Source organism: Podarcis tiliguerta (assembly GCF_965153285.1).
Source record: "Podarcis tiliguerta genome assembly, chromosome: 11".
Lineage (NCBI taxonomy): Eukaryota > Metazoa > Chordata > Lepidosauria > Squamata > Lacertidae > Podarcis > Podarcis tiliguerta.
In genome coordinates, this window is record NC_139544.1 from 34,757,168 (window position 1) to 34,783,467 (window position 26,300).

General features: G+C 41.0%; 2 protein-coding genes across 5 annotated transcripts in view; one reads left to right on the forward strand and one right to left on the reverse strand.

Moving 5' to 3' along the window:
- Positions 1 to 71: 71 nt before the first annotated feature.
- NSA2 (NSA2 ribosome biogenesis factor) lies at positions 72 to 5,104 on the forward strand. Its single transcript, XM_083404359.1, has 6 exons — positions 72 to 229; positions 1,287 to 1,474; positions 1,865 to 2,015; positions 3,101 to 3,280; positions 3,645 to 3,837; positions 4,838 to 5,104. The coding sequence occupies exons 1-6, from the start codon at positions 227 to 229 to the stop codon at positions 4,903 to 4,905; spliced, it is 783 nt and encodes a 260-aa protein (XP_083260485.1). The 5' UTR covers positions 72 to 226; the 3' UTR covers positions 4,906 to 5,104.
- A 4,921-nt stretch (positions 5,105 to 10,025) lies between these two features.
- FAM169A (family with sequence similarity 169 member A) overlaps positions 10,026 to 26,300 on the reverse strand; it is a 40,026-nt gene continuing 23,751 nt past the window's right edge. For all 4 annotated transcript variants that reach the window (XM_083403992.1, XM_083403989.1, XM_083403991.1 and 1 more), the window contains exons 5-14: positions 25,804 to 25,889; positions 24,845 to 25,016; positions 22,987 to 23,166; positions 19,763 to 19,891; positions 19,510 to 19,619; positions 17,200 to 17,254; positions 15,305 to 15,437; positions 14,143 to 14,305; positions 13,113 to 13,328; positions 10,026 to 11,942 (exon numbers count right to left, since the gene is read on the reverse strand). In XM_083403992.1, the coding sequence (XP_083260118.1) occupies positions 11,439 to 11,942; positions 13,113 to 13,328; positions 14,143 to 14,305; positions 15,305 to 15,437; positions 17,200 to 17,254; positions 19,510 to 19,619; positions 19,763 to 19,891; positions 22,987 to 23,166; positions 24,845 to 25,016; positions 25,804 to 25,889 (1,748 nt within the window). In that variant the 3' untranslated portion in view covers positions 10,026 to 11,438. The remainder of the gene's footprint in view (positions 11,943 to 13,112; positions 13,329 to 14,142; positions 14,306 to 15,304; positions 15,438 to 17,199; positions 17,255 to 19,509; positions 19,620 to 19,762; positions 19,892 to 22,986; positions 23,167 to 24,844; positions 25,017 to 25,803; positions 25,890 to 26,300) is intronic.

Below are 26,300 nucleotides of genomic sequence, written 5' to 3' on the forward strand. Positions count from 1 at the left end.
CTGAGTAGAGCAGCGGGTGGGGAGAAGCAGCGCGCGACAGGCACCAGAGGACGCCCGACACCTGGGTCTCCTTCGTTGGAAGCGGAACGCCAGGAAGCGGAACGGGTTGCGAGCCGGGGCCGCTTGGCGGTGGAACCCTCCTTTTCCTTTCGGGTCCGGCGGCCGGGAAGGAGAGTCGCCGAGAGTCCCGCGCCGAGTCTAGTCCATTCCGAGGCACCGCGGCGCCATGGTGAGTAGCAGGAGCAGGGGGCTCGGCGGGCTCGGCTTCTTCGAGGGGGGGCGGGGGCGAGAGACCTTCCTTTAGATTTATCAAGTCTCCGCCTTACATTAAGACGTGCGACACCGGTATAAAGCTGTTTATTTGCTTATCAGTAAACGAAAGCCAGGCCCATTCACTGAGGATAAGGCTAGCCGTGCTGGCTTATGTTCCGCTCTCCGCTGTTGGAGGGCAGCCTGCCTCTGAATACCCGCCTGTGGGCTTCCTTATAGGCATCTTGTTGGCCTTGCTGGACTAGATGGGCCTTTCGTTTGATACAATTGGGCCCTTACGTCCTTATTTAACTTTAAAACGCATCAAAATGCAAACAGCGTATGCTCATTATTATAACGTAGACAAGGCACATCTCTCATTACGCTATTAACTAAGGCTGCTTCCCTGGAGAAAAAACCAAGAGCAGAGGGGTGATTTACCGGTAGTTGCATTAGTACATTGCTATTTTTAGGATTTTTGTGTGTTAACTACTTTTGTAGTGGTCATTTGTTTTGGTTTTCTGTACACTGCTTAAGAGATATATTTTTTTAAATATACTAAGCAGCATAGAAGTAGTATAAATAAATAGATAATCCTATCGAGCTCAATGGGATGGATAGCCAAGTAAAAATAAGCAGGATTTCTTACACCAACTGACAAAGTAGTTAAACCGGTTTCATTTTTATCTATTATTGTCTACTGCATTAATTTCTATGGGCAGTCTTTGACCCTTGAACCCTGGGTAATTTCAGTTTTCAATAAAAACATAAGCTAAACTAACAGTGCATAGTGGTACAATCACACTGAAATAATTGAAACTTATTAGGATGAATAAGGGATTTTTCTTACTGAAACGTTTCTGAAGTGAAAGTGGTAATAGTAAATACAACTTTCACAAAGTATTTCATAATTATATGGTTGTTATATATAATATATATATATGGTTGTTTTATATATATAGAAAAAGCTCTTTAAAATGTTTACTGTTGACATTATAAAAAAACTTCTGAACATTTAATTTCCTTGCACTTTGCAGCCACAAAACGAGTACATAGAGTTACATCGGAAGCGATATGGCTATCGTTTGGATTACCATGAGAGAAAGAGGAAGAAAGAGGGCCGTGAGGCTCATGAACGCTCAAAAAAAGCTAAGAAAATGATTGGACTGAAAGCTAAGCTTTATCATAAACAGCGCCATGCAGAGAAGATACAGATGAAAAAGACGTGAGTGGGCTTTTTTTGTTCAACTAAACTTCTTTGGTATAGTGAAAAATTGATATAGTTCAGAACTAGCTCCACTGGAAGACAAACTATTGATTACTCCTTGAAACTTACTGTTTGCCTGTTACTGGGCTTTTATAAACCTATGCCAAAATGTACATTTTCTTCTTTTTAAGCACTGTGTAACTATCTCAGACAACCGTTAGTCTTCAGTTGACATTAATTTTGCATAGCTTGTTCTGCTGATTTAGTCATGTTCTTGGTTAGGAAAAACATTGTGACTAGTATAAAGCATGTGTTGATGTAACTATTTTCAGTTGACTTTGATTCCCACCTGAAACTTTGCTTTGCAATTTTTTTAAAAAATAATTTGTGCACATTCTATTTATCTAGTATTAAGATGCATGAAAAGAGAAATACCAAGCAGAAAAATGATGACAAGACCCCAGAAGGAGCTGTGCCAGCATATCTGCTGGACAGAGAGGGTCAGTCCCGAGCTAAAGTTCTCTCCAACATGATTAAACAGAAGCGAAAAGAGAAAGCTGTAAGTATTGCAGAAGTTCAGGTTATCATTATTTGTCAAGCTGTAAAAATACTGATTTTCAAGGTGGTGGCTCTGGTATCTGTTCAGGGTATGAAGTACACACATACTGTTCTCCATTTTCAGTTTTAACCAGGCAAACTCTGTGTATCTAGTGAGGAATTATTGGACTTGCCAAGACAAATCTGTGACTTGCACTAATATACTGCGTGCAGTATACTTGCAATTTAGCAACCCTCTGCTGCATATCATACTCCAAAAGCTGATTTAACTTCTACTCTTGAACATGTGGGGTTTTTTAAAAAAAAAGGTTGTGGTTGTATCAAGACCTAATTGGTCTAGGTTTCTGGGTAAAATCCAGTGTTGTGCAAACTCGTTCAGTGGGACTTCTCCCCATGGTAGGGTCATGCACACTGCCTAGTGCTCCAGAGCAGATGAGGGGCGAGGGGCAGTGCATTGCATTGCAGAAGGGGAAGTGTCCCTAGCTATGGACTTGCACTTTGTCAGAGATGACCCCCCCCCAAATAAGTTTCAACACGCAGTAGCAGTATAATTCCTTTCTCTGCAAGGTAGATGTTTCACAGAGATCTGGAGTAGGTAGAAGCTAAAGCACTGTACAACATTTTAAAAAATCACCTGTGCAGGTGGGAGTGAAGAGGGTAGCAGCACTCTGTTGCAATGAACTTTGGAGAAGGCAAAAGAACTGTAATACATGCTGTGCTTCTCCTGGCTCCAAAACCCAGGTCACTATGAGCAGAGCCTCATGCCATAATCAGTTTTGAAGTACATAAAAGCAATAGATCTCTTCCGTCCGTTTCAGAGCCTATGAGACCTTCTGTCCCCCTAGTTCTCTGGAATGAGCAGAGGACTAAAGACAAAGTGTTGGTGGTAATAACAAACGATGGTTGGCTAGTAAATCGAGCAAAAATGTGCATATACCTGCACAACTATAGTATTTTTTTTCATGTTATCAGATGGCAGTCAATTTTTAACAAGTAGTTAGTCTTGACTAGTTAAGACAGCATGTTGTTCATTCTAGTTGTTCTCCGACTTTAGCACTCTAACCAATTCTTGTTGTTTCTTTGCAGGGGAAATGGGAGGTTCCTGTACCCAAGGTTCGTGCTCAGGGAGAAACAGAAGTGCTCAAGGTGATCCGTACAGGAAAGAGAAAGAAGAAGGCTTGGAAGAGAATGGTTACTAAAGTGTGTTTTGTTGGGGATGGCTTTACCCGAAAGCCACCTAAATATGAACGTTTCATTCGGCCAATGGTAAATGATTTGATTGTTTGATTATTCTTTACATAAGTTGTTGCTCACTTCACAATTATCATCCTTGAGTGGAGAAAACATTAGCAGTTTCAACAATGTTGTAACAGAACATTTTTCTTTGAACTGATAGTCTTATCTACACTTCAGAACTAGGTAGCCAGTAAAACCTTTTGTTATTTGCAGGCATTGGATAGCAGAGTAATTTACAGTAATATACACACTAAAAAGTTAGCATTTAATACCAAACATCTAACAGAGATGCCTCTAATTTTCTGCACTGTTAATTTGATTATTGAAGCACCATCATGGCTAGTTATGTTTTCATCTCTATTTAGTGTTACAGCAATCTTTTGTTACCTAACAGGGTTTACGATTCAAGAAGGCCCATGTAACACATCCTGAACTTAAAGCCACCTTTTGCCTACCTATTCTTGGTGTAAAAAAGAATCCCTCTTCTCCTCTGTATACATCTTTGGGGGTAATTACAAAAGGTACCGTCATCGAGGTGAATGTGAGTGAGCTTGGTCTCGTGACACAAGGAGGCAAGGTCGTCTGGGGTAAGTATTGGAATGTCAGTTACCAATTTTAATGTTAAACTTATGTGTAGGGTTTTTTATTGCATCAATAGGGAGGGGAAATGTCCTCTCAATGCGAACAGTACCTTCAGAAGAGTGATTTTCCTCAGGCCTGCAATAGGAGAACAAATTATATTCTGCCTTCTTGTCTAACTGCCCAACACCAGCATGAAGGATACAAAGTATTTTACCCCCCACTCCCATGTACAGTTCTCTCAGTCAAAGTCAGAATATATTTTTACATGTGTCAAAATAAGACTAGCATCATATTACATGTTACATTAAACTGCATTGTCTATAGCTAATTGTAGGCCCCAACTCTTACATCAAGACCTGACTTAATTGGCCATTCAGTATGAAGGCTTATTATCTTTGAGCTTGGTGGACAGGTGCACTCACAGGTGGCTATGTCTGCTGGATAACAGCCACAGAATCAGGCTAACTAAATAATGGGTTAGTTCAGTGATAACAGAGCTCTCCTGCTTTAGGATGTGAAATTTGAAGTTCCCTTTTCTTCCAACTCAAAACAGCTTATTTCCTTGGGTCCTCTGTTTAAATTTCTTATCTTTTCTTTGTTTCATTTTTAAGTGCTGCCTCCTTGCCTTTAAGCTTGCCTTTAAGGCCTTTTAAGGTTTCGATTTGTGTATTTGATAAACATATCCACATATGTGGAGACGGAATTCCTTTTCATTATTTTGTGAGAGGGTGGTTTAGTGTTGTGGACCACTAACACTTCTGCACAACTTGACATCTGCACCTTTTGCATCTCTGAGATGAGGCATATTCCCATGAGAGGGAGTGAACAGTGGAAACTTCTCATCTCCACTGTAGACCAAGGACCAAGGTTGACTAGCCAATAGGCTATGCCTACATTAAAATTGCTGTTTAGAAAATAAATGCATGATCATGTGCCATTTCTATGAACATAAGTGCAGCTTATTCTCACTTTAGTAAGTGCTAATATAGTTCTTTCCCATTTCAGGAAAATATGCACAAGTAACCAACAATCCAGAAAATGATGGGTGCATTAACGCAGTGCTGCTTGTCTAAGTGGCATCTTACAGTCTTGGATACACACAGTTACTTTTCCAAGGAGAACCAGACTTCCTCAAAACATTTGCAGAAAAAGAACTTGTTGTGTCAAAGCATCAGTATGTGAAGTCAGGAAATGGATTCTAAGAACTGTTTTTCACTGAACCTTACCATCAATAAAAGGAAACCATTGTGGGCCCAAACCAACTAATCCCAATCATTACAAGTGTTTGACTTCTTGGAAGTAGCTTATTCTGCATTTAGCAGTTAGATAAATTCTAGGAGACTACTCTTGGTAAACACATGAGCAGAGGTCAGTTAGAATAGAACAGAAGGGACAGTAATATCAGATACTTAAGACTTCAAAGACAAGTGAAGTTGATATGGGAAACACAAAGTGTGGGGGGGGGGATTCACATTACTGTCAGTGTTTGTGAATGCATGTTGTCCTGGCCATATATGTTTGGCATCAGAAACATGCAGGGCTCCTTCAGCCCAAGAAAGAACTTTTATTGTCCTAAGACTTGCCCTCAATAGAGGAACCATACAAACATCTTCCCTTGATGCTGGTAATGCTAGAGTGCTAGTCATTTCCCACATTAATGAAGTAGGAAAGACACACATCTGCCACCTATTCCTAATTTTAAGGAAATTAGAAATGTGCTAAAGATAGAATTCTTTGAAAATGCTAGTAGGTACAGAAATGCCAAATGTCAAAGCAAAGATCAAGCAATAGTTTGTGTGGAGCAGTGAAGTGAAAAGTGTTACAGCACGTTTAACAAGGCCTAAAGTTTAAATACATTTCAAAGTTCCACTTGTCTACTCACTTGTCTAACTTTAGCAAAATTGTCTAGCATAGTAGCCCTATATCTTGTACAGGAGGATAACAGAATAAAAATTCGTACTGAAACAAAGAAGCTCATAATAAAAGAAACAGTAAAAAATACAAATGCAGTTAACTAACAACATCAACATTAATGGTTTCAAAAGCAGCAAGACAGATCTAAATGGCAGAGCAGAGAACGCACCCAACAGGCTTTCAGGACGGCCTTTGAGCTCAATTAAAAACAGCCAAGTTGCAATGGACCACTACAGTCCTCCCTATAAACCATCCCATAGAACTGGCACCAGAACCAAGAAGCCTCTTGCAGCTAGTCAGTACCCAAACTTCAGTAGGTGGAGGCATACACAGCATGGCTTCAGACGTGAAAGAAAAAGAACAGAAGTGGGTACATAAAGTGTGTTTTGTAGTTAGCTAAATAGTTTGAGGTGGACTACAGGTGTTTGCCTACCTTTGCCATATGCGCTAGCATATATCCAAGTGCTTGTGTGATGCATGAATATTGCACATATGGAAGTGCAGGTGGAACACTGATACCTGTGGCTTGTGTAACTATTTTAAAATAAATAATCCACTAGCTGCACATTAAACAGAAAGATTAAGCTTAAAAGCTTTCAGAAGGCATTTTAAGATTTTTAGTCTGGCTAAGAATAAGCAGTCTCCATCTTGGAACTGAGTCTATAGCACATGCTAACCTCATGGCTATAACGTAAGAGCCTAGGCTCCCCCCTCCCCAGCCATTTGCTTTTGTGTAACAACTTGCCTCATCAAGAGTCCTGGAGACCTCACTTGCCAACAATGTTGTGGACATTTTGATCGGTCCTTAAAAAAGGTATTTCCCAACTGGATTTTGAAGTTGCACTGGCTGCCTGGGGACAAGAAACAGCCAACATTATTTTATACAAGGAAATATTTGGGGAGGTTGGGTGTTGTCTATTAGTGGGGTAGTAGAAAACGCACAGTATCATAACTCCTAGTAGTAGTAACGAGTACAATTTCTACCCTAGCAGATAAGTTTATACAAGTGGTTTATTTAGATGTCCTTTTTCTCATATCAATGAACTGTTATCACAAGGTATTGACAGAAATCATATGCAGCCCTACTTGGGATTCATTAGAACTGTTTCCATTCATCACAGGTTATTTGATCCAATGTTTAACATGATGTAGACGCCATGATGTAGACTAGCACAAACAGTGCCAGTCTACAACTTTCAACAGGCAGTAGCTACTGCCTCTTGGATGAGGAGGAGGAGTTTGGATTTGATACCCCGCTTTATCTCTACCCGAAGGAGTCTCAAAGCGGCTAACATTCTCCTTTCCCTTCCTCCCCCACAACAAACACTCTGTGAGGTGAGTGGGGCTGAGAGACTGGCCCAAGGTCACCCAGCAGCTGCATGTGGAGGAGCGGAGACGCGAACCCGGTTCACCAGATTACGAGACTACCGCTCTTAACCACTATATTAAACTGGCTCTCAATATGGTACCCAGCAGCTGTCAGTCATGCCGGCTATGGCTGATGGGTGTCCAACCATCTGAAGGGCATCCTGTTAGCTTACTGCAGGGTTTCCCAAACTTGGATCTCCAGCTGCGTTTGGGCTACAACTCCCACCATCCCTAGCTAGCAGGACCAGCAGTCGGGGATGATGCAAATTGTAGACCAAAAACAGCTGGAGACCCAAGTTTGGGAAACCCTGGCTTTCTGAGACTACCACTGTATTAGCTATTTGGGGGGTATACATTACATACATCGGTGAGAATAAAAAGCACATTAACGTTTAGAAGAGAGAAGACCTCAAGCCACTGAAACCAATGAGAAAATTACAAAACAATTTTAATTACTGCTGAAACACAAACAATATATACTAAGAAGGGTCAAACTGAAAGACACCAAATAACACTACTGTACAACAGCATCACATGAAGAGATTGACGGAACAACAATTAATGCCACGTTTGTGACGATTCCCTTAAACTGAAGACTGAATTCTGCAACAGTACTGAAAACAAGGAGCTGAAACCTGAACTATGTACAGTGGTACCTGTGGTTACGAACTTAATTCGTTCTGGAGGTCCGCTCTTAACCTGAGGTACCACTTTAGCTAATGAGGCCTCTCACTGCTGCCGCCGCATGATTTCTATTCTCATCCTGAGGTAAAGTTCTTAACCCGAGGTACTACTACTGGGTTAGCAGAGTATGTAACCCAAAGTGTTTGTAACCCGAGGTACCACTGTATTGCTTTTGTTTGCGTACCAAGATAGCAGCACTGAGAAACAAAGAAACAGCAAAAAAGCTTTATGTTGAGCTAAAAGGGCAAAACATTTTATTCCTAACACAAGATGAGGTCCTACATTATTTCATGCAACAGATTCAGAAGCAAAGCAGTTCTGCATGAAATAAAACCTGAAAATGGTTAAGTGAGCATGGGATGTAAAGCACATTTCAGACATTAGGAGAAACAGTAAGACATTCAAACATGTAGTAGTGAGATCCAACAGAACTGCACAGCTAAAAACAAAGTTGAGTCCACACACTAACATTCTTTAGGCCAGCTCCTACAACTTAAAAAGTGATTAATACTGTGTTTGAATTGTATGCGATGGTCCACATGTTTTATAGTCACATTTGCTCTGAACTACAGTGAAGAATTGGTCCTTATCTTCCTTTCAAGGAGTCATAAGTCTTCTATGGTTGTCTACAAAACTTCAGTGCTGAACAAGTAAATAAACTTCAAGCACTTGTTCTTCAATGTTGCATAAACTTTCAGTCACATAGCCTTCTTTCAACTTTACAGACCTGTTCTTAACTGATCCTTTCAGCATAGTTCTAGTAATTTAATGTACTCTGCAGCAATAGGTACGTTTTTAAAAAATACAAGCTGGTGAAAAGGAACAAATATCTAGTTGTGGTGCTTACTAGACTGAGACCATCCAGATGTGGCTCTGCAAGAAGGAGAAGCTGTAACATTATCCATAGAGGGTCTTCACAACTTCTGAGATCCTGGTGTCTTCCAGATGTTTTGGAAGGCAACTCCCATTTGCCACAGCCAGCTGGGACCAATGGTGGTGTCATCCAAAACATATGGAGGGCAACGAGTTCACAAAGGCTGACTTATGTGTTTAGTTTATCAACAAAGCATGGTTTGAAATATACTTATCTTGGTCAAATGCATGCAAACAAAAATCACTCACGGCTAATTAACATATGATAGGCTCTTCTTCTTCTTTAGCGATCACTCATAGCCAAGTAAGATTGTCTTCCATAGACACGGTTTTAACAATGAGTCCTGATAGGCTATGGCAGATGGGCAAGCCTTTCCTATGTTTGCATAAAAAGAAAAAAACTTGCTACTCCAGTTTATGCACAAAGCAACCGCTCCTGGACCCACTTCATGAATATTATGGTACCTTAAAACACACCCAAGTAGTGTGGAGAAGCTGAGCTCTAACTGAAGAAATACACATTTGCAATAAGATGCCACCACAGACCAGTTGAAGTTGCAGAATGAAGACAAAAAAATGACTCCACTAGCAAAGTTCCACAGCTTTAAATGCAGAAGGACCAATGTCTGATGTGGGGGAGAACACACACCGATTTAAAAGCACACTTAAAACTGTTATCACTGTAATCCAGAAGCCATGACAGGGATACAGACTCGAGTCACCTCACAAAACACAGCTTTGATTTACAGAGCAAGAAATGTAAAAAGATAAAGGTAAAGGTACCCCTGCCCGTACGGGCCAGTCTTGCCAGACTCTAGGGTTTTGCGCTCATCTCACTCTATAGGCCAGGAGCCAGCGCTGTCCGCAGACACTTCCGGGTCATGTGGCCAGCGTGACAAGCTGCATCTGGCGAGCCAGCGCAGCACACGGAACACCGTTTACCTTCCCGCTGGTAAGCGGTCCCTATTTATCTACTTGCACCCGGAGGTGCTTTCGAACTGCTAGGTTGGCAGGCGCTGGGACCGAACGACGGGAGCGCACCCCGCTACGGGGATTCGAACCGCCGACCTTTCGATCGGCAAGTCCTAGGCGCTGAGGCTTTAACCCACAGCACCACCCGCGTCCCATGGCAAGAAATGTAAAGTCCCACAAAATGTTTACTTTAACAATGCTTAGCCCAACACACCTAACATTCATAGCCTATATTTGTTAAAACTCTGTACACAAGGTTCTAAACCCACCCCATCATCACCCTCAAAAACTCCAGTCCTAGTGACGTAGCAAAAGCTGCAGACAATTCTTCAATTGTCAAGGTGTTGTATTTTACAAAAGAAGCTCTTAGTACTACAAGATACAAGCCTTAAACGGTTTTTAATGTGCTTTGTAAGAAAGTATTTAATCAAACATTAAAAATGCTGAAGGTTCACTTGAATATATTGTTTATAAACAACAACTAATATTTCTGCACATACACTCCTAATCCACAATACAGAATGTACATTGGTAGAAAAAAGAACGCCCTGAAAAACCCACTCAACTTGGCAGTTCTATGCATGTCCCAAACCTTCTCATGACATGCTTTAAAAAAACCAAAAAAAACAGCACTTTTGTCAAGACAAGAAAAAAAAGTTTAAAAATAAAAAAGCCCTACCAGTCAACTGAGCTATTAGAAAATAGCCAGAAATTCTGTACAATCAGAAAGTCAAAACAGACCAAACCTCAGCACATTGAAATCAAAATCTTTCCACGCTATTCAAGTGAACCTTTTTATTAATAAACACTAAAAAAGAAATTGCTTCAAATTTAAAATGTAACATTTTTTTACGAACCTTACCAATTGCCGCTACTTATAAAAAGGTGTAACCGTACAAATCTGAGGTTCTTATCTTACCGTTAACTCTTAATTACTCTTCGGTTTCCATCTGTTATTTTAGAAGCTTCGTTAGTTAAAACAATCTGCTTTATTCACAATGTGAAATAACGAGAAGACTCCCAACATAAAACAGAATTCAGGATTAGCTGATCCATAGTTGGGAGCGGCTGACGTTTGACTTAATGAAAGTGGATATAGCATCCGTGAAGAGCCAAAGATGCAACAGGGAACAATGCTCACAACTAAGCAGAAATAATGTCAGATATTTTGCATTGTGTTAAAACAGGATTTTAATTCGCTACAAAATAATGCTCCAGGCTTGAGAAATAACTAGTCATAGCTTCTGTTTCCAATAAGCCTATGAAAGTTAACTCTGAAGTTACCAGGGTGTGTCTACTTCCACACCATAAGGGGCAGATTCACAGCATGTTCTCTAAGCTAGAACCAGAGAAGTACACATAATAAGAACATACAGGACAAATAGGTGGCACTTACTTACTTCTAGGGGAACAGCTGTTGTAAATAATGGCTTACGAATCAAAAGCCACATCAGAAGGCTTGGTAATTTGCAATTTGTCGCGAAATTTGTCTGGCCTCTCCACAACTCTACTGTGGCCTGATGGAAAGCTTTTTTTGTGGCTAAACAAACTGGGCTAAAATAGGTCCTACTATTTTTTAAAAAGACTAACCGTTTACCTCCAAATTTGTTCTCCTCATATAGTGGTTAAACACACAAAACGAATAACTGAACCGGGAAATGCAGAGTGATTTCAGTGTTTGAATACACGTGTGTTCTGGTGTTCCATGTAGTTTCGTATTTTGTTTTTGTTTTGTTTTTTAAGAAAAATACGGAAAGTGATCCAGCTGGGTGGAAACAATGCTCCTCTTCCCTTTTCAAATGAGCTTTCCTTTTTTCTTGGGTGGTCCTTTGTATCCTTTGGCCTTCCTTCTTAAGGTCCGCCTATCCACTACGGGCACTTCGATTTCCACATCCTCTGAACTGCTGTCTGCGGCTTTCTCAGAGGCGGGCTCAGCTGACTCTTCAGACTGTTCATCCAGTTGGTTCTTTTGCCCTTCTGGGTGATGCGAGTACGAGATATCCTCCAGTTCAACCATCATTAAAGCGCCCTGGCCTAGAACAACGGGGGCCTCTGGGGTGTCAGAGCCTCCTTCTTCACTCTGCTCCTCCACAGAGGAAGTTGTGTTAGGAGACACGTTCTCAGAAATGGTATCTTCCAGAGCCTCAGTGGCTGCTACAGAGTTCGATAGGCCGTTGTTGGAGGGTTCTTCCTTCTCGGCTGCAGTGACGGGATCTGCATTTGGAACAAGGGTCCTTTTCCTTTGCGTTGCTTGTTGTTCCTCTTCGGGTGGAAGTTCTGCATCGGCAACACTGTCAACCTAATGGATAAAAACAAACTCTTGTTAGCCATTTTAAGTCAAAGGCGAAGAAACTTTTTGACAATATTCTGAGGGCCACAGATGAGATTCTTAACATTAACATCATCATCATCATCATCATCATCATCATCATCATCATCATGCCTGGGTTTCCCCAGCCACTCTGGGCAGCTTCCAACTAAGTATTAAAATACAGTAGTCTGTTAAACATTAAAAGCTTCCCTTGTATGATTCAGTGGGCCAAAGATTTTGGATATAATATTCAATTTGATGAATGGATAAGATTGTGCATGCACTACAATAAAAGAGAATGTAATGAAAATGATGTATAGATGGTACGTAACACCAGTGAAACTTGGTAAGATGTACAAAATTTGTAATAAATGTTGGAAATGTAAAGAAAAAGAGGGAACATTTTACCATATGTGGTAGGAGTGTAAGAAAGTGAAATGCTTCTGGGAAATTATTTATAATGAGATGAAGAAAATGTTGAAATATACTTTTATTAAGAAACCAGAAGCATTTCTATTAGGAATAGTAGGCAATGAAATTAGTAGAAATGATGTAAAATTGTTTAGGTATGCAGTGACAGCAGCAAGAATTCTGATGGCCCAGAAATGGAAGCAGGAAGAAATGCCGACCAAAGAAGAATGGAGGAGGAAATTGACGGAATATGCAGAGATGGACAAATTGACTGGGAAAATAAGGAACCAACGCGACCAGAGATTTTCCGAGGACTGGAATAAATTTACAGAATATATCAAAAACTTATGTGATGAACAATTAACGCTTGTTGGCTTCCAAGAAGCTTTGTGAAAAAGATTGACTGAAATGTTGTTTGAAAAAACAGGTTAAAAATAAGAGAGGTGAAGTGCAACACAAAATTAAGAAATGTGAGAAGTAGTGATAACAGGGAGAATTGTCAAATAGGCTGAGGGAAGTCCAAAAGATGTTTATGTATAAGATGAATGTTAATTTGGGATAAATTGTATATTGGAAACTGAATAAAAATTAAATTATAAATAAATAAATAAAAGCTTCCCTTGTAAGGCATGCTACATTCCAATGGGCTGGATTTAATTATTCTTAATTTTTGTTTAATATTGCTAATGATTGTACCAACACAGCGGAGAAGAAACTCTTAAGCATCGCTTATATATTTCCCCTCACCTTATCAGAAACATTGTCATCACTGTCTTCAGTGGATTTTACTGACGAATCAAGGATTAATGGGACAAGTAAGGTTAAGGTTGTTTCCTCTGGATTTTCCAACTGCAGCTTTGACTCTCCATCCACCGCTTCACTTCCTGTTTGTCCTTCAGCCACTATTGAGACCTTGATAGCATCTTCCACGAGCTCTCCGTTGAGTGGCTCCACTTCCATTTCCTATAAAATGGCATGTACACATTAAAATGGTGCAAAGCCACTTTTATCATGTAATGTTAACAACTGAATTCAATACATCAGTGACAAGAGTCTCAAATTATAAAAATCATAGAAAACAACAAAAGAAAAAAAATATTGCTTCCTGATTGGATGCACAGATTATTCAGTCAACTCCTTTTCCACTTGTTACAAGTAAAGCTAGGTAAAGGTACAGGGACCCCTGACCATTAGGTCCAGTCGTTGGCCAACTCTGGGGTTGTGGCCCTCATCTCACTTTATTGGCCGAGGGAGCCGGCGTACAGCTTCTGGGTCATGTGGCCAGCATGACTAAGCCGCTTCTGGCGAACCAGAGCAGCACATGGAAACGCCGTTTACCTTCCCACTGGAATGGTACCTATTTATCTACTTGCACTTTAACGTGTGTTCGAACTGCTAGATCGGCAGGAGCAGGGACCGAGCAATGGGAGTTCACCCTGTCACGGGGATTCAAACCGCCGACCTTCTGATCGGCAAGTCCTAGGCTCTGTGGTTTAACCCACAGCGCCACCCGCATCCCTTACAAGTAAAGCTACCTTGCAACAAAGGCACATCCTTTCCAGAGTTTAGATTAATATATAAACTTGACACCATGAAGGGGTCATATGTACCCTAGATTTTTCTAGATGCTTATCTCAGTGCATACAAAGCCTTCTGTCCAAGCAGAGATGGCTATAGCAGGCAGAAGCCCATGGCTTCCTCCTCTGTCATACTTGGCAGGAAAAGGGTTGTCAGTGCCTCAAACAGACAAATTGTTCTCAATATATTCAAATCACACCTCTTTATCATCTTGCTTCTCAGATGCAGGACACATCTGTGGTGCTTCTTGGGCTGGTTGTTTCTGGTTTTCAACTAACACCTCCTGCTCACTTTCAACCACATTTTCTTCCATCTCCATCACCTCTTCCGAACTTTCAGATACACGTGCATCAGGTTCTGGTCTGTGCAGCAACAAGAACAATGAATGTGAAATACTCAAGGTATATGTAAATATTGAAACACTTTTAGTGTGAGGGTCGCAGATGAAATTAGGCAGTGTGACATACAGACAAACCCAACCAGTAACTTCATCCAACAAAACATTTTTTAAAATCAAGGACGTATTTCGTTTCAAGTGACACTTTATAAAAATCAATTTACTGCATTTGTTCCTATGAGCAGAAATTATTGATGCCAACTCCAGCCATGGATGAAGGAGTCTGATCCCATGGCTTCTTCAGAGAATGAAAGGGGAATGGATCCAATAGATTCAAGGCTGCCTCTCTCCTGTGCTGCCCCCGAAACATCTGCTTTTGGGGCGTAACACCAATGGTGGTAGGCCAAGCCTGTGGAGCTTTCTGCAGGTGAATTAATGGCTTCCACAGTGGAGATTCCCACCTTGCTAAATGAGCTCTTTTCTACTGCTCTTCTCCACTGGAAAACACCTCAACACAATCCTAAATCCCTCCAGCAAGCAGACCTTGCTCAGTGAGGCTACAACCCTATACACACTAAATTGGGTAAAGGCTCCATTCCTATTGAACACAACGAGACAATTTCAAGCACTCATGTATAGGATTACATTGTCAGAATCCTAGATGGGTGAATAATCAGGGTTAAAAACTTTATTTGGCATGCAGTCTCCTTTAGTTCTGATAGGTTGATGATGAGGAATAAAAAATAAACATTAAGCCTTTCCTTGCAACAAATTTCCTTCATTTGAAACTGTTTTTAATACTATATTTTAAATTGTTGAAACTCTCCTGGGTAAAGGGAAATAATCAACTGAATAAATAAATCGTATGAGTAGTAGTAGTAGTAGTAGTAGTAGTAATAACAATCACATACCAAGATTTCAATCCATCTACAACTACCCAAGTATATATGCTATTCCTTTGTACAATTCAATACAACAGAGACCCTACGTTTTTTATACAACACATACACACACATAAGTATACCTGTTTTCTGGTGTTTGAAAAACACTTATATCTTCATCTTCAACCATTTCAGGCTCTTGGAACCTTTTCCCCAACTTTGGACGTTTGAGATTATTGCCTCGTGATCGTGTAGAAAGCTGAGCAGCATTAAGTTCTGAGGGGAAGAAAAACCCCACATGCTCAGATTTGAATACAGATAAATAATGTCACAAAGCTTGAACATACCTAGAAATCCAGCCTGTGCTAACCTTGTGCTGCTAGCGCTAGAAATCATGTATTTTACAGTTCTGTGTAGCCATCTAAAAAATCAAGTGCTGGTTCCTAGGAATTTGAAGCAGATTTTCTTATGCTTTTTACTTTTTGGTACAGGCAGTGGCTCCTCCTTCAGTGACATCCACAGGAACAAAGATTTTACATACGCCTTTGCAGGTTTAGAGGGAAGCACCATATAGAACTGCCCATTCTCCAAAGCAAATGCAATAGACAGGTAACACTATCATCTGAGCATTCTTCAAATTAAGAATACCTTTACTCTGTGTATAAGGGCAGACTTGCCGATGATCAATTAAGCAAGGGCATTTGATCAGCAGCACCTATCTGCTACTTAGCCCCTTAATTCCTATGGAAGCAGTAAGGGTGTACTTATAGTTTCCGCATTTTGGCTTTATTTCTGTTAAATAAATTATGAGACGGTGTAATATGTTATGTGCTGTTGTTCATCTGAGGTTGTATTTACCCAGTTTGAAGACCTGCTAAGGAACAGAATATTGTTATTATGTCTTCATATGTAAACCACAAAATTCAAAGAGGGTGAACTTTCTTTTTCCCGTGACTGTGCAAGTTCCACACTGCACTCCTATGCATGTATGCACCTCCTAAGCACCTGACATCTTTCTGCAGGGCCTGCAAGACAGAGCTGTTTCACCAGGCCTTTGGTCAGGGCGCAGCCTGACCCCCTCCTCTGGCAATCTGCACAGAATTTTGCTTAATCGTTGCCATCAATTTGATTTTAATTAATTTTATAATGAATGTTTTTAGAATGTTGGATTATTTTGATTGTTGTTAGCCGCCCTGAGCCCAGCTTCGGCTGGGGAGGGCGGGATATAAATAAAAAATGATGATGATGATGATGATGTACCATGCACTCAGAAGCAAACTACATTGAGTTCTATGGGAGTTATTCCCAGGTCATTTTATCTTTGAAATAAACCTGCACTTTTACGTACTGTTTTGACAGCAGTGAGTTCAAGGTGCAGCAAGTGGAATCAAGTAAACTGTCTAAAGCAGAGGGCTGATTGGAGCCTATTTGGCAAATCCTCTACCTGGCTAAACTCATTCATTTAGTGAGGGTCAGAGACGATTGGGACTGTGTTAGGAAACCAAGGATTTGTGTTATAATTGGAACAGTTTTGTAACAACTTTTTGGAACCTGAAAAACAATCAAGATGTGCACTCATAACAGATTAAGTAGAAATATTCCAGATTAAGTAGAAATATTTTGGAATTAGTTTATATTTTTTATTTTCTGGATCACAAACTACTCTATTTCCTACTGAGCAATTTAATTAAGTATTCTGAATCTTGGTTCTTATTTGGATTGTACTCAACTCATTGGCATTTTGTGCTTTATACGATTAAAAAAACCCCACTACCTAGGAATACACAAGTTACTAAGCGCTCTACTTAATTTCTCTCCCCCACCACCCAGGGCTCCATTAAAGTAAGTTAAAATGTGCCATTTTTCCCCATGCATGGTTTTTGACTTCTTAAAAAAGAAATCTCTCTTTGGTATTGCATCACTGAAATGCAGAGGCATTAGTTAAAAGTGAAAAACACAAAGCTTAGGTGGTGATGGAGCATATTATGGACTGCAAGAAAGTTCTAACAGAAATCATGCACGCTGGACTTCTTTTTACCTTCAGATGTGCCTTCATATACTTCTAAGCCATCTTTGTTTTTATGAGCATCAGCCTGGAAGAGAGAAACAACAAACTTAAAAATAAATAATTGACACACTACTGAAGATCCTTGGACTTATGACATTATTGGCACATTTTCTTGCATTCGTATTATTCTTCAATTATACACACCATCTGGATTTTGACAAAAGTTAATTTAATTCCCTTTGTTGTCTGCATGAAATACTTAGGATACACAAGAGGTATTATCTTACCCTTTTCATATATACCACCCTGTGCCACCTGCTTTCTTCCTTTTCACAGGCAAGCTTATGAAAGGGAGTCAAAGTTTCCCCTCCATCACCTACCTAAGGTAAAGTCTTCACCCAATTCACCTCTGCCCAGGTGGCTGCTCTGTGGCAACAGCCAAAGGTCCCTGAAGAGTCTGTGTGTGCCAGGACTGCTTGAACTCTGCGTTCTGCCAGAGACACTTTTTGGCAAACTTCATGGCACCCACAAGCCCCCTTTTTCTCAGTCTCTATCCTAATCTCATTTCTGTTCATTGTTCCACTTCCACATCCCTCGCCCCGTATTTCTTTTCCTGATCCTTTAGAAACTGCTGCTCCCTCACCCCCCTAGTCTCTATACCTTATATCGTAATTAAGATGAAGTATGTGTCATTTATATAATCCCATTCTTTCCCATATGTTCCCATGCCTCCATTTTTTCCCTTTCTCCAGGTCTATTTTAGACCATAAGCCCTTGTTCTTTGTGAAGTGCTGCTTGTCTAGCAACAGATTTAGGTGGTTTTGACTAAGTATGTGCCATCTGGATGGGTTAGGCTGGACCTTGGGCTGGGGAATTGTTTAGAGGAAGTTGTTGCTATTATTGATGTGTGGTTTTTTGTATCTTTGTTTTAGATCTTATTATGATGTATGTGGAAATCGTTTAATTTGGTTGTGTACTTTCTGATGTTTTAGCTTATGACTACTCTTGTAGTCATGTTGTAAGCTGCCTTTTCCATGTTGTAAGCTGCCTTGAGCATGGTTTGAACTATGAGAAGGTGATATACAAATCAAGTTATGTATGTATGTATGAGACATCACCTTGCCAACAAAGGTCCATATAGTAAAAGCTATGGTTTTCCCCGTAGTGATGTATGGAAGTCAGAGCTGGACCATAAAGAAGGCTGATCGCTGAAGAATTGATGCTTTTGAATTATGGTGCTGGAGGAGACTCTTGAGAGTCCTATGGACTGCAAGAAAATCAAACCTCTCCATTCTTAAGGAAATCAGCCCTGAGTGCTCACTGGAAGGACAGATCCTGAAGCTGAGGCTCCAATACTTTGGCCACCTCATGAGAAGAGAAGACTCCCTGGAAAAGACCCTGATGTTGGGAAAGATGGAGGGCACAAGGAGAAGGGGACGACAGAGGACGAGATGGTTGGACAGTGTTCTCGAAGCTACCAGCATGAGTTTGACCAAACTGCGGGAGGCAGTGGAAGACAGGAGTGCCTGGCGTGCTCTGGTCCATGGGGTCACGAAGAGTCGGACACGACTAAACGACTAAACAACAACAACAAATGTATCCATGTATGTACAGTCATACCTTGGAAGCTGAACACCTTGGGACTCGTACGTCGAAGTGAGTGTTCCGGTTTGCAAACGTTCTTTGGAAGCTGAACGTCCGGCACGGCTTCCACAGCTTCCAATTGGGTGCAGGAGCTTCCTGCAGGCAATCGGAAGCCACACCTTGGTTTCCAAACATTTTGGAAATTGAACGGACTCCAAACGGATTCCGTTTGACTTCCGAGGTACGACTGTATGTCTATGTGTATGTGTATGCCTTTTACCTAGCCACTTTTTTTCTGTTTTTAATGGTTCTGTGTTTTGTTATACACAACCAAACATAGAACCATTAAAAACAGAACAAAGTAATCCTTAAACTGTCTGGCTAGGTAAAAGGCTTTAAACATACACGTGTTGCTGAACAACATGTGCATACCATGAACGACGGTGTTTTATGAGGGGGCAAAAATGTAAAAAGCCTGTCACACGCTTACACATGCAGCATCTGTTACCTCCAAGAACAACAGAAGCACTTCACATATCCTTTCCAAACATCAGTTTTTAATTATAGAAGAAGAATTTCACCAAATGTAGTTGAAGTAAATTTGGGATGAAGGGCAGAGCACCCAAATTGAAGTGAACTTGCTTTTTAGTGTTTCCCTGATGTTTCTTCCCACTTCAATAAAACTGCTCAGAAGTTAAAAATAAAGGGGACACACAAGTTCCAAACTAAAACAGAGAAAACAGCTTGTGTACCTACACTTAACTGTGTTTCCCTGGGCTCAGATGCCGGCTCACTTGTGGTGTTCACAGCAGTCTGCAGAAAACTGTCATCAGCCTGGGAACCACTGTTTTCTTTCTGTGAGCCTTCTGTTCTTGGAAAAATTCAGAAAAAGAATATGCAAACGCCAATTTAAAACAGCCTCTCTCCAAGGTCCACATCAACAACCGTGTATTTTTCAGCACCTCATCCCCTCTGCTCCCCCAGCCATGCTTACACCATGCCATCATACCTATGCATTTGAAACTTTCTCTCTGCAAAATGCTAGCTACGGTTTTCCGCTGGTGAAAGTTGCCAGTGCCTTCAATTTCCCACAGAAGGTCATGATCCCCTGGATACCGTTCAAAGTACTTCTGGCAAGCTGGGGAAAATATTAACAAAATGGGTTCAGTACTTGCATAATTCTTTACAAAATACTTTTCCTCCTCAACATGATGACAAACTTATTTTAAAGACTTCTCCAAGGAAGTGTTACAGAGATTCAGCTCAGTCACAGACAGGATAATTGCCCTACATAAGAATATTTTGATTTTTTAAAAAAAATATATATATTTTTTACTATTTGCAACACCACACCAGCTGTCTCGTGTGAATAAGCACAATTAGTTTTCCAATAAGCATTTAGCAGCCTATATCTGTAAAACATCTGTGTTATTTGCTTTCATGAACAGCTAAGAAGGAACCTTTTAACTAATGAATGTTTTGGAAAGTTGTTTGTTTACTATACATTTGGATATCTCTTAACTTATCGTAACTAAACTTTGCATGACAGTACCTGGTCTCAAGGAGTTAGTTTCTCACCAGGATTGGATAAAACTGGATGCTATGCAGAATCAAGATGGTGGACTGAACCTTTCAAAACTACATTGATTTTAACCCAATTTTGCATGATAGTTCCTGGTATCAAGGAGCAGGTTTCCATCTATGTTTGGATACAACTGGATGTCGTTTTGAAACAAAGGGGAAGATGGAACCTTTCAAAACTACTGACTTTAACCACCAATTTCAAAACTGCAGATTCTTGTTTGCCTTTTAGAATTCCCAAGCAATACAGTGGTACCTCAGGTTAAGAACTTAATTTGTTCCGGAGGGCCGTTCTTAACCTGAAACTGTTCTTAACCTGAGGTAACACTTTAGCTAATGGGGCCTCCCACTGCCACCATGCGATTTCTGTTCTCACCCTGAAGCAAAGTTTTAACGTCTGCAACCTGTAACAGACGCTTCAGGTTACAGACTCCGCTAACCCAGAAATAGTACCTCGGGTTAAGAACTTTGCTTCAAGATGAGAACAGAAATTGTGCGGCGGCAGCATGGCGGCAGGGTGAGACCCTATTAGCTAAAGTGGTACCTCAGGTTAAGAACAGTTTCAGGTTAAAAACGGACCTCCAGAATGAATTAAGTTCTTAACCCGAGGTACCACTGTATACCGTATTGGCCTGAATATAAGCTTCACTTTCCCCCAAATTCCAAACATGAAAAGTTAAAGTGCGGCTTATATTCGTGGCCTTACAGTGCGCGGCAAAGCAGCGTCTGCCCCATGCGTAACCCCCCCCCCCCCGACCTTTCCCCACAAGGCTGGGAAGGGAGAGAGCAAGGAAGGGGAAAGGCAACGAAGTATGGCTCCCCCCCAACCCCCCAGTATGCAGCCAGGAGCAGCGAGGAAGGGAGTGGCTTATATTAGGGTATTTTTTCTTTTTTCCCCAACTCCCATTTTAAAGGTATGGCTTATATTCAGGCCAATACGGTAACTGAAAAGCAATGCTAAAGTAACAGGAGCTTCAGCATCTATGAAATGCCACCAATTTAAATAACTTTGGGGACCCTGACCCAGGGGAACAGTAAGCATATCTGCAATTTTTTCTCTTCTATTGCCACACCCAAAGGATTTCAGACCCTAAACTTTCAGAACAGCTCTTTGTGGCAGACTGCATGTCTTATCTGAATTGCCTGGTCAGTTCTTTGAAGTATGCAAAAGGATACAGCCAAGTCTAACTCAAGTAAAGCCAACAGGAATGCAAAAGATCCGATCCGGTAACTGAGGTATGAAACATCTATGTAAAAACCTATCTTCCTAGCAACTCCCCAAGTTGTGTGCAGATACCGTTTTGAGGCATGTGCCCGATTCTGATGTACAGTGGTACCTCGGGTTACATATGCTTCAGGTTACATACGCATCAGGTAACAGACTCCGCTAACCCAGAAATAGTGCTTCAGGTTAAGAACTTTGCGTCAGGATGAGAACAGAAATCGTGCTCCGGCGGCGCAGCAGCAGCAGGAGGCCCCATTAGCTAAAGTGGTGCTTCAGGTTAAGAACAGTTTCAGGTTAAGAACGGACCTCCGGAACGAATTAAGTACTTAACCTGAGGTACTGCTGTACTTGATTCCTACGCTGCTTGAAAGTTATGAGCAGAGAAATTATATGAGGACCAAAGCCAACATTCCCATTCAGTATTTCCACAGGTCAAGCAAAACAAAAACATACAAATCTCCCAAACTAGCCACAGGCACTCAAAAATGTAGAACTCACAGTGATGACTGCAGAAGGAAATGGGGTGTTTGATGGCTGTAGCTGGTTCAAGGAAGGGAGGGAACATTCAGTACAAGGATGGAGAACTTGTGGCCTTCCTGTTGTTGCTGGACTAGCCATGCTGGTTGGGCTGATGGAAGCTGGGAATTCAACATCACCTGGAGGGCCACGGGCTGCCCAATCATGATACAGAATATATTTCATTTGTCTAAGAGAACTGCTGTATCTTGGGCTTTTCTCTCTTCTTCCTTGTCTGTGTACTTCCTGCTTTCTTCCCACCACAGGCTCTAAGGGGCCTAGGTCCCTTGGGACACAGTTCCAAACTGGGCCAATTGGGATGCCTCTGATGATATAGTCAGCCAATTTGGCATGACTGTTCCCAAGATGGGAGGCGCAGGTTTTGTCCTAGAGAGCCAGTGTGGTGTAGTGGTTAAGAGCGATAGACTCGTAATCTGGGGAACCGGGTTCGCTTCCCCACTCCCCCACATGCAGCTGCTGGGTGACCTTGGGCTAGTCACACTTCTTTGAAGTCTCTCAGCCCCACTCACCTCACAGAGTGTTTGTTGTGGGGGAGGAAGGGAAAGGAGAATGTTAGCCTCTTTGAGACTCCTTCGGGTAGTGATAAAGCAGGATATCAAATCCAAACTCCTCCTCCTCCTCCTCTTCTTCTTCCTCCTCCTATGTTCAGAAACCTTCTGACACCATTTTGAATCAAGATGCTGGTCAGAACCATTTCAAACAGTGCTGATTTGGACACCTCTGAAGATACCGTCGCCCAATTTGGCACTGTGGTTCCTGAGATCAAGAAGGTTTCTGACTCTGTCTGGATATAATTGGATAGCCCTTTATGCAGAACCCTAGAAACTAAAAAAAAAAACATTATCCCTATCAGTATGGTTTGATGCAATGAGACGAACAGAAGGGCTTACCAACAAGCATAAAAGACGTGAGTGGGAACCGCAGGCCAAGAGCATCTTCTGTGAAAGAATCCACAAAATCTTCCATCATCAGGAGCCCAAAATCTTTCCCTCGATGTTTCTTCCTCACAAACATTGTATCAAGGACCGGAAGCTGGTAGCTCTGGGTCAGAAAGGCACCACATATGCTTCCTGAAATCATAACAGCAGCTCTGATTGGCATTCATTCTATTGCTGTGTCCAACGTGTTCTTCAATGACAACTAAGCAACGCTTTCTCTCCCGCCCTGCATGCATTTCTGTAACATCCCCAAAATCATTATCTGGACAGCTTATGAACTTAGCAACTTACAGTATATTTTTGGTTATGCACCTCAAAAATGTTCTATTTTCTTTTTGCACCTTCTTCTCTAAACCCCACCAGACCCCGCAAAAAAGAAAAAGCTTTACTGCTGCCCAGGCACATAACTTCTACTTTGATCGGCTCATTACTTTTCTTTGCATATAACTTCTACTTTGATCGGCTCATTACTTTTTCTTTGGGTTCAAGCTGTATCTAAAATATTGCTGTTAGCAAAAGGTAAAGGACCCCTGGAAGGTTAAGTCCAGTCAAAGGCGACTATGGGGTTGCGGCGCTCATCTCGCTTTCAGGCCGAGGGAGCTGGCGTTTATCCAGAGACAGCTTTCCAGGTTATGTGGCCAGCATGACAAAACTGCTTCTGGTGCAATGGGACACCATGATTAAAGCCAGAGCGCAGGGAAACACCGTTTACTTTCCCACCGCAGCAGTACCTATTTATCTACTTGCACTGGCATGCTTTCAAACTGCTAGGTAGGGAGGAGCTGGGACAGAGCAACAGGAGCTCAACTTAATGTGCGGATTCGAACTGCCAACCTTCTGATCGGCAAGCCCAAGAGGCCCAATGGTTTAGACCACAGTGCCACCCGCATCCCTGTGATTGATGTTAGTCCTACATCAACACTGGCAAGTATCAACTTTTTACCTTTCAGTTCTTACCCCATTACTCTTGATTCTGGCAGTGCCAGGCTAACATAACAAACCTGGGATGCAATTAGGGGTGGCAAGGTTGGACAAACAGTATTCAAAGTAACTTACTGCAGAACCTTATCCTCGCTACTTCTAGTCTCAGGTGATGGCAAGGGGGCATAGTTGGGCAGGCCAACTTATTTGGATGATTTTATAGCAATCACTTTCCTACCCACCAAGAGGAACAATTTAAAAACAACAACAGGCTACAAATCCCTGAGACCAACTGTAAACTTCAAATATACTTTGAAATAGTGCCTTCCGTTCACAAAGGTCAAAGTATCAACAGGAATAAACACACAAAAAGACTGCCATCTGCTTACTGCCTTCCCCTAAGATGCGGTTAGCTACAGCAGGCTAGAAACCCATCTGCCCAAGTATCAAGTTTCCAACAGACATCAAGGCTATATAACATAATCCATTCGCCCCCCAAATACAGCAAGTGCATTTAGTTTCGCAGATATCCATTGTAGGCTTATTTGTGGAATTAGATTGGCATTTGATGTTAAAATAAGTATTTTTTTTTATAATGTTTTTAAAATGAACTTTATTGTCCTTTCAGTGTCCAGCAAAGGCATCATTATTTTTCCCAAGCTTCATAGGTGCCATTTTAATTCTGCTTTCTATTTTATGCTGCTTTTATAATGTTATGGTTTACAGTTTGTGCACTGCCTCCCTTGCCACTACCACTTATCACCCTGAACGGAGAAATCCAAGAGAACTACAAGCATGGTTCTCAAACAATGTAAAACTATGGACTTTGTTTCTCTCTGCCTTGCATTAAACGGCATTTTGTGATTTTATTTTAAAAGGGAAGTCTTACCTGGAAGCTTAACAGAATAAAAACCAATTGCCTCTCCTTTCTTCCATAGTATTTTCGCATAATCATGGCTACCATGACAGAGGAATGGGCATTCATTTTTCTCCATTTCTTGCTTGCGATAAATTAATCTATTTAGCACATAGAGGACCACTCTCTCTCCAATGGAGTTCACCTATAGTAAACACATAGAAAGAATATGACTGTGACTGAAGAAGAAAAAAATATTGTTCCAAAAAGGCCATGTGGCTAAAATTTGCTGAAATCCACATCCCTACTTTCAAGGTAGCAAAGAGGGGTAGATTAATTTTTTTCTAAAAATATGTTTGGGTTTTGTGGTTATGACACACTACTGTTATTACCTTTGTTTTTATCTTCATTTGTAAACTAACTCGAGAGAACTGTAATACTTTAGATAATACAAACATAATACATACACCATAAAGCCAGGAATTAAGATGAACACCTGATGATAGGGCAGACCCACATTAAAGTGTTAATTTATTTGTCAGTTGTTAAATTTGTATCCTACCTTTCCAACAAAACAGTGCTCACGGTTCAGCTATTGTCACTTTTTTCATGAGACTATGGGGCCTGGAGGTCCGGGGAGAGGGCTGCTGATTATGTGAGGCAGCCTGACCACTCACTCAAAAATATTATCTGCCAAGATTTGCTGAGGAAAAAGCTGTTATCAGCAGAGCCATCTTAAATTTGTAGCGTGTACATGCTTTTTTAAAAAAGTCAGCTTCCTGTGACACATACAAGATGCTTGCGCCACAACCCGAAAACATAATCAGAATTATAGAAAGCACTGCCTGCACATCTGTGTGCATGGACACACACCAATTCTGTTCCAAGTAAATATGAATTAGACACTCTGAATACATTACGCAGTATCTCTGTTTGGATTAGATGGCTCCTCAGATTACAGACACACTTAACAGAACAAAAGCTTTACTTACCTGCAAAAGTCCTTCTCTGGAAGGATCAGATGTTCTCACAATATCATCAACAGGCCACCACTGATCAGCAAGGAAAAGGGCAACAGCTTGAATGAGAAAAGAGAAATATGAAGCTAGGACGATGGTGGCGATGGTCTTAATTATGTTGAGTTAGTGTGAAGTTGCATAAAAGTAGGTATAACAATGCTACTACAGGTTTTATTTTTTTAATCTACACCTGTTGGTTATAATTTATCTCTAAGAAGTTTCCAAAAATTAAAACGGTCGCCAAAGAACAGTTTAAAACAGGTATTTTAAAATATTCAAATCTGGTAGCTTAAAAAAACCAAAAACATAAAACACATGTAACTTTTGTATATCTGGAGAGACTTGCTTAACCAAAAATATTCTAAGCAAGTGCTAGAATGAGTTTAGTGAAGGTGTCAGTATTTTCCACTGCCGCTATTGCAGAGGGTCACGTGATGGGATGATTTCATTTCTTATCACTGTGTACAAGC

Excerpts from the sequence above, each read along its gene's own strand:
- NSA2 (XM_083404359.1), top strand. Across the intron at positions 1,475-1,864 it reads AAGATACAGATGAAAAAGAC|TATTAAGATGCATGAAAAGA; the intron begins GTGAGTGGGCTT and ends CTATTTATCTAG. Across the intron at positions 3,281-3,644 it reads AACGTTTCATTCGGCCAATG|GGTTTACGATTCAAGAAGGC; the intron begins GTAAATGATTTG and ends GTTACCTAACAG.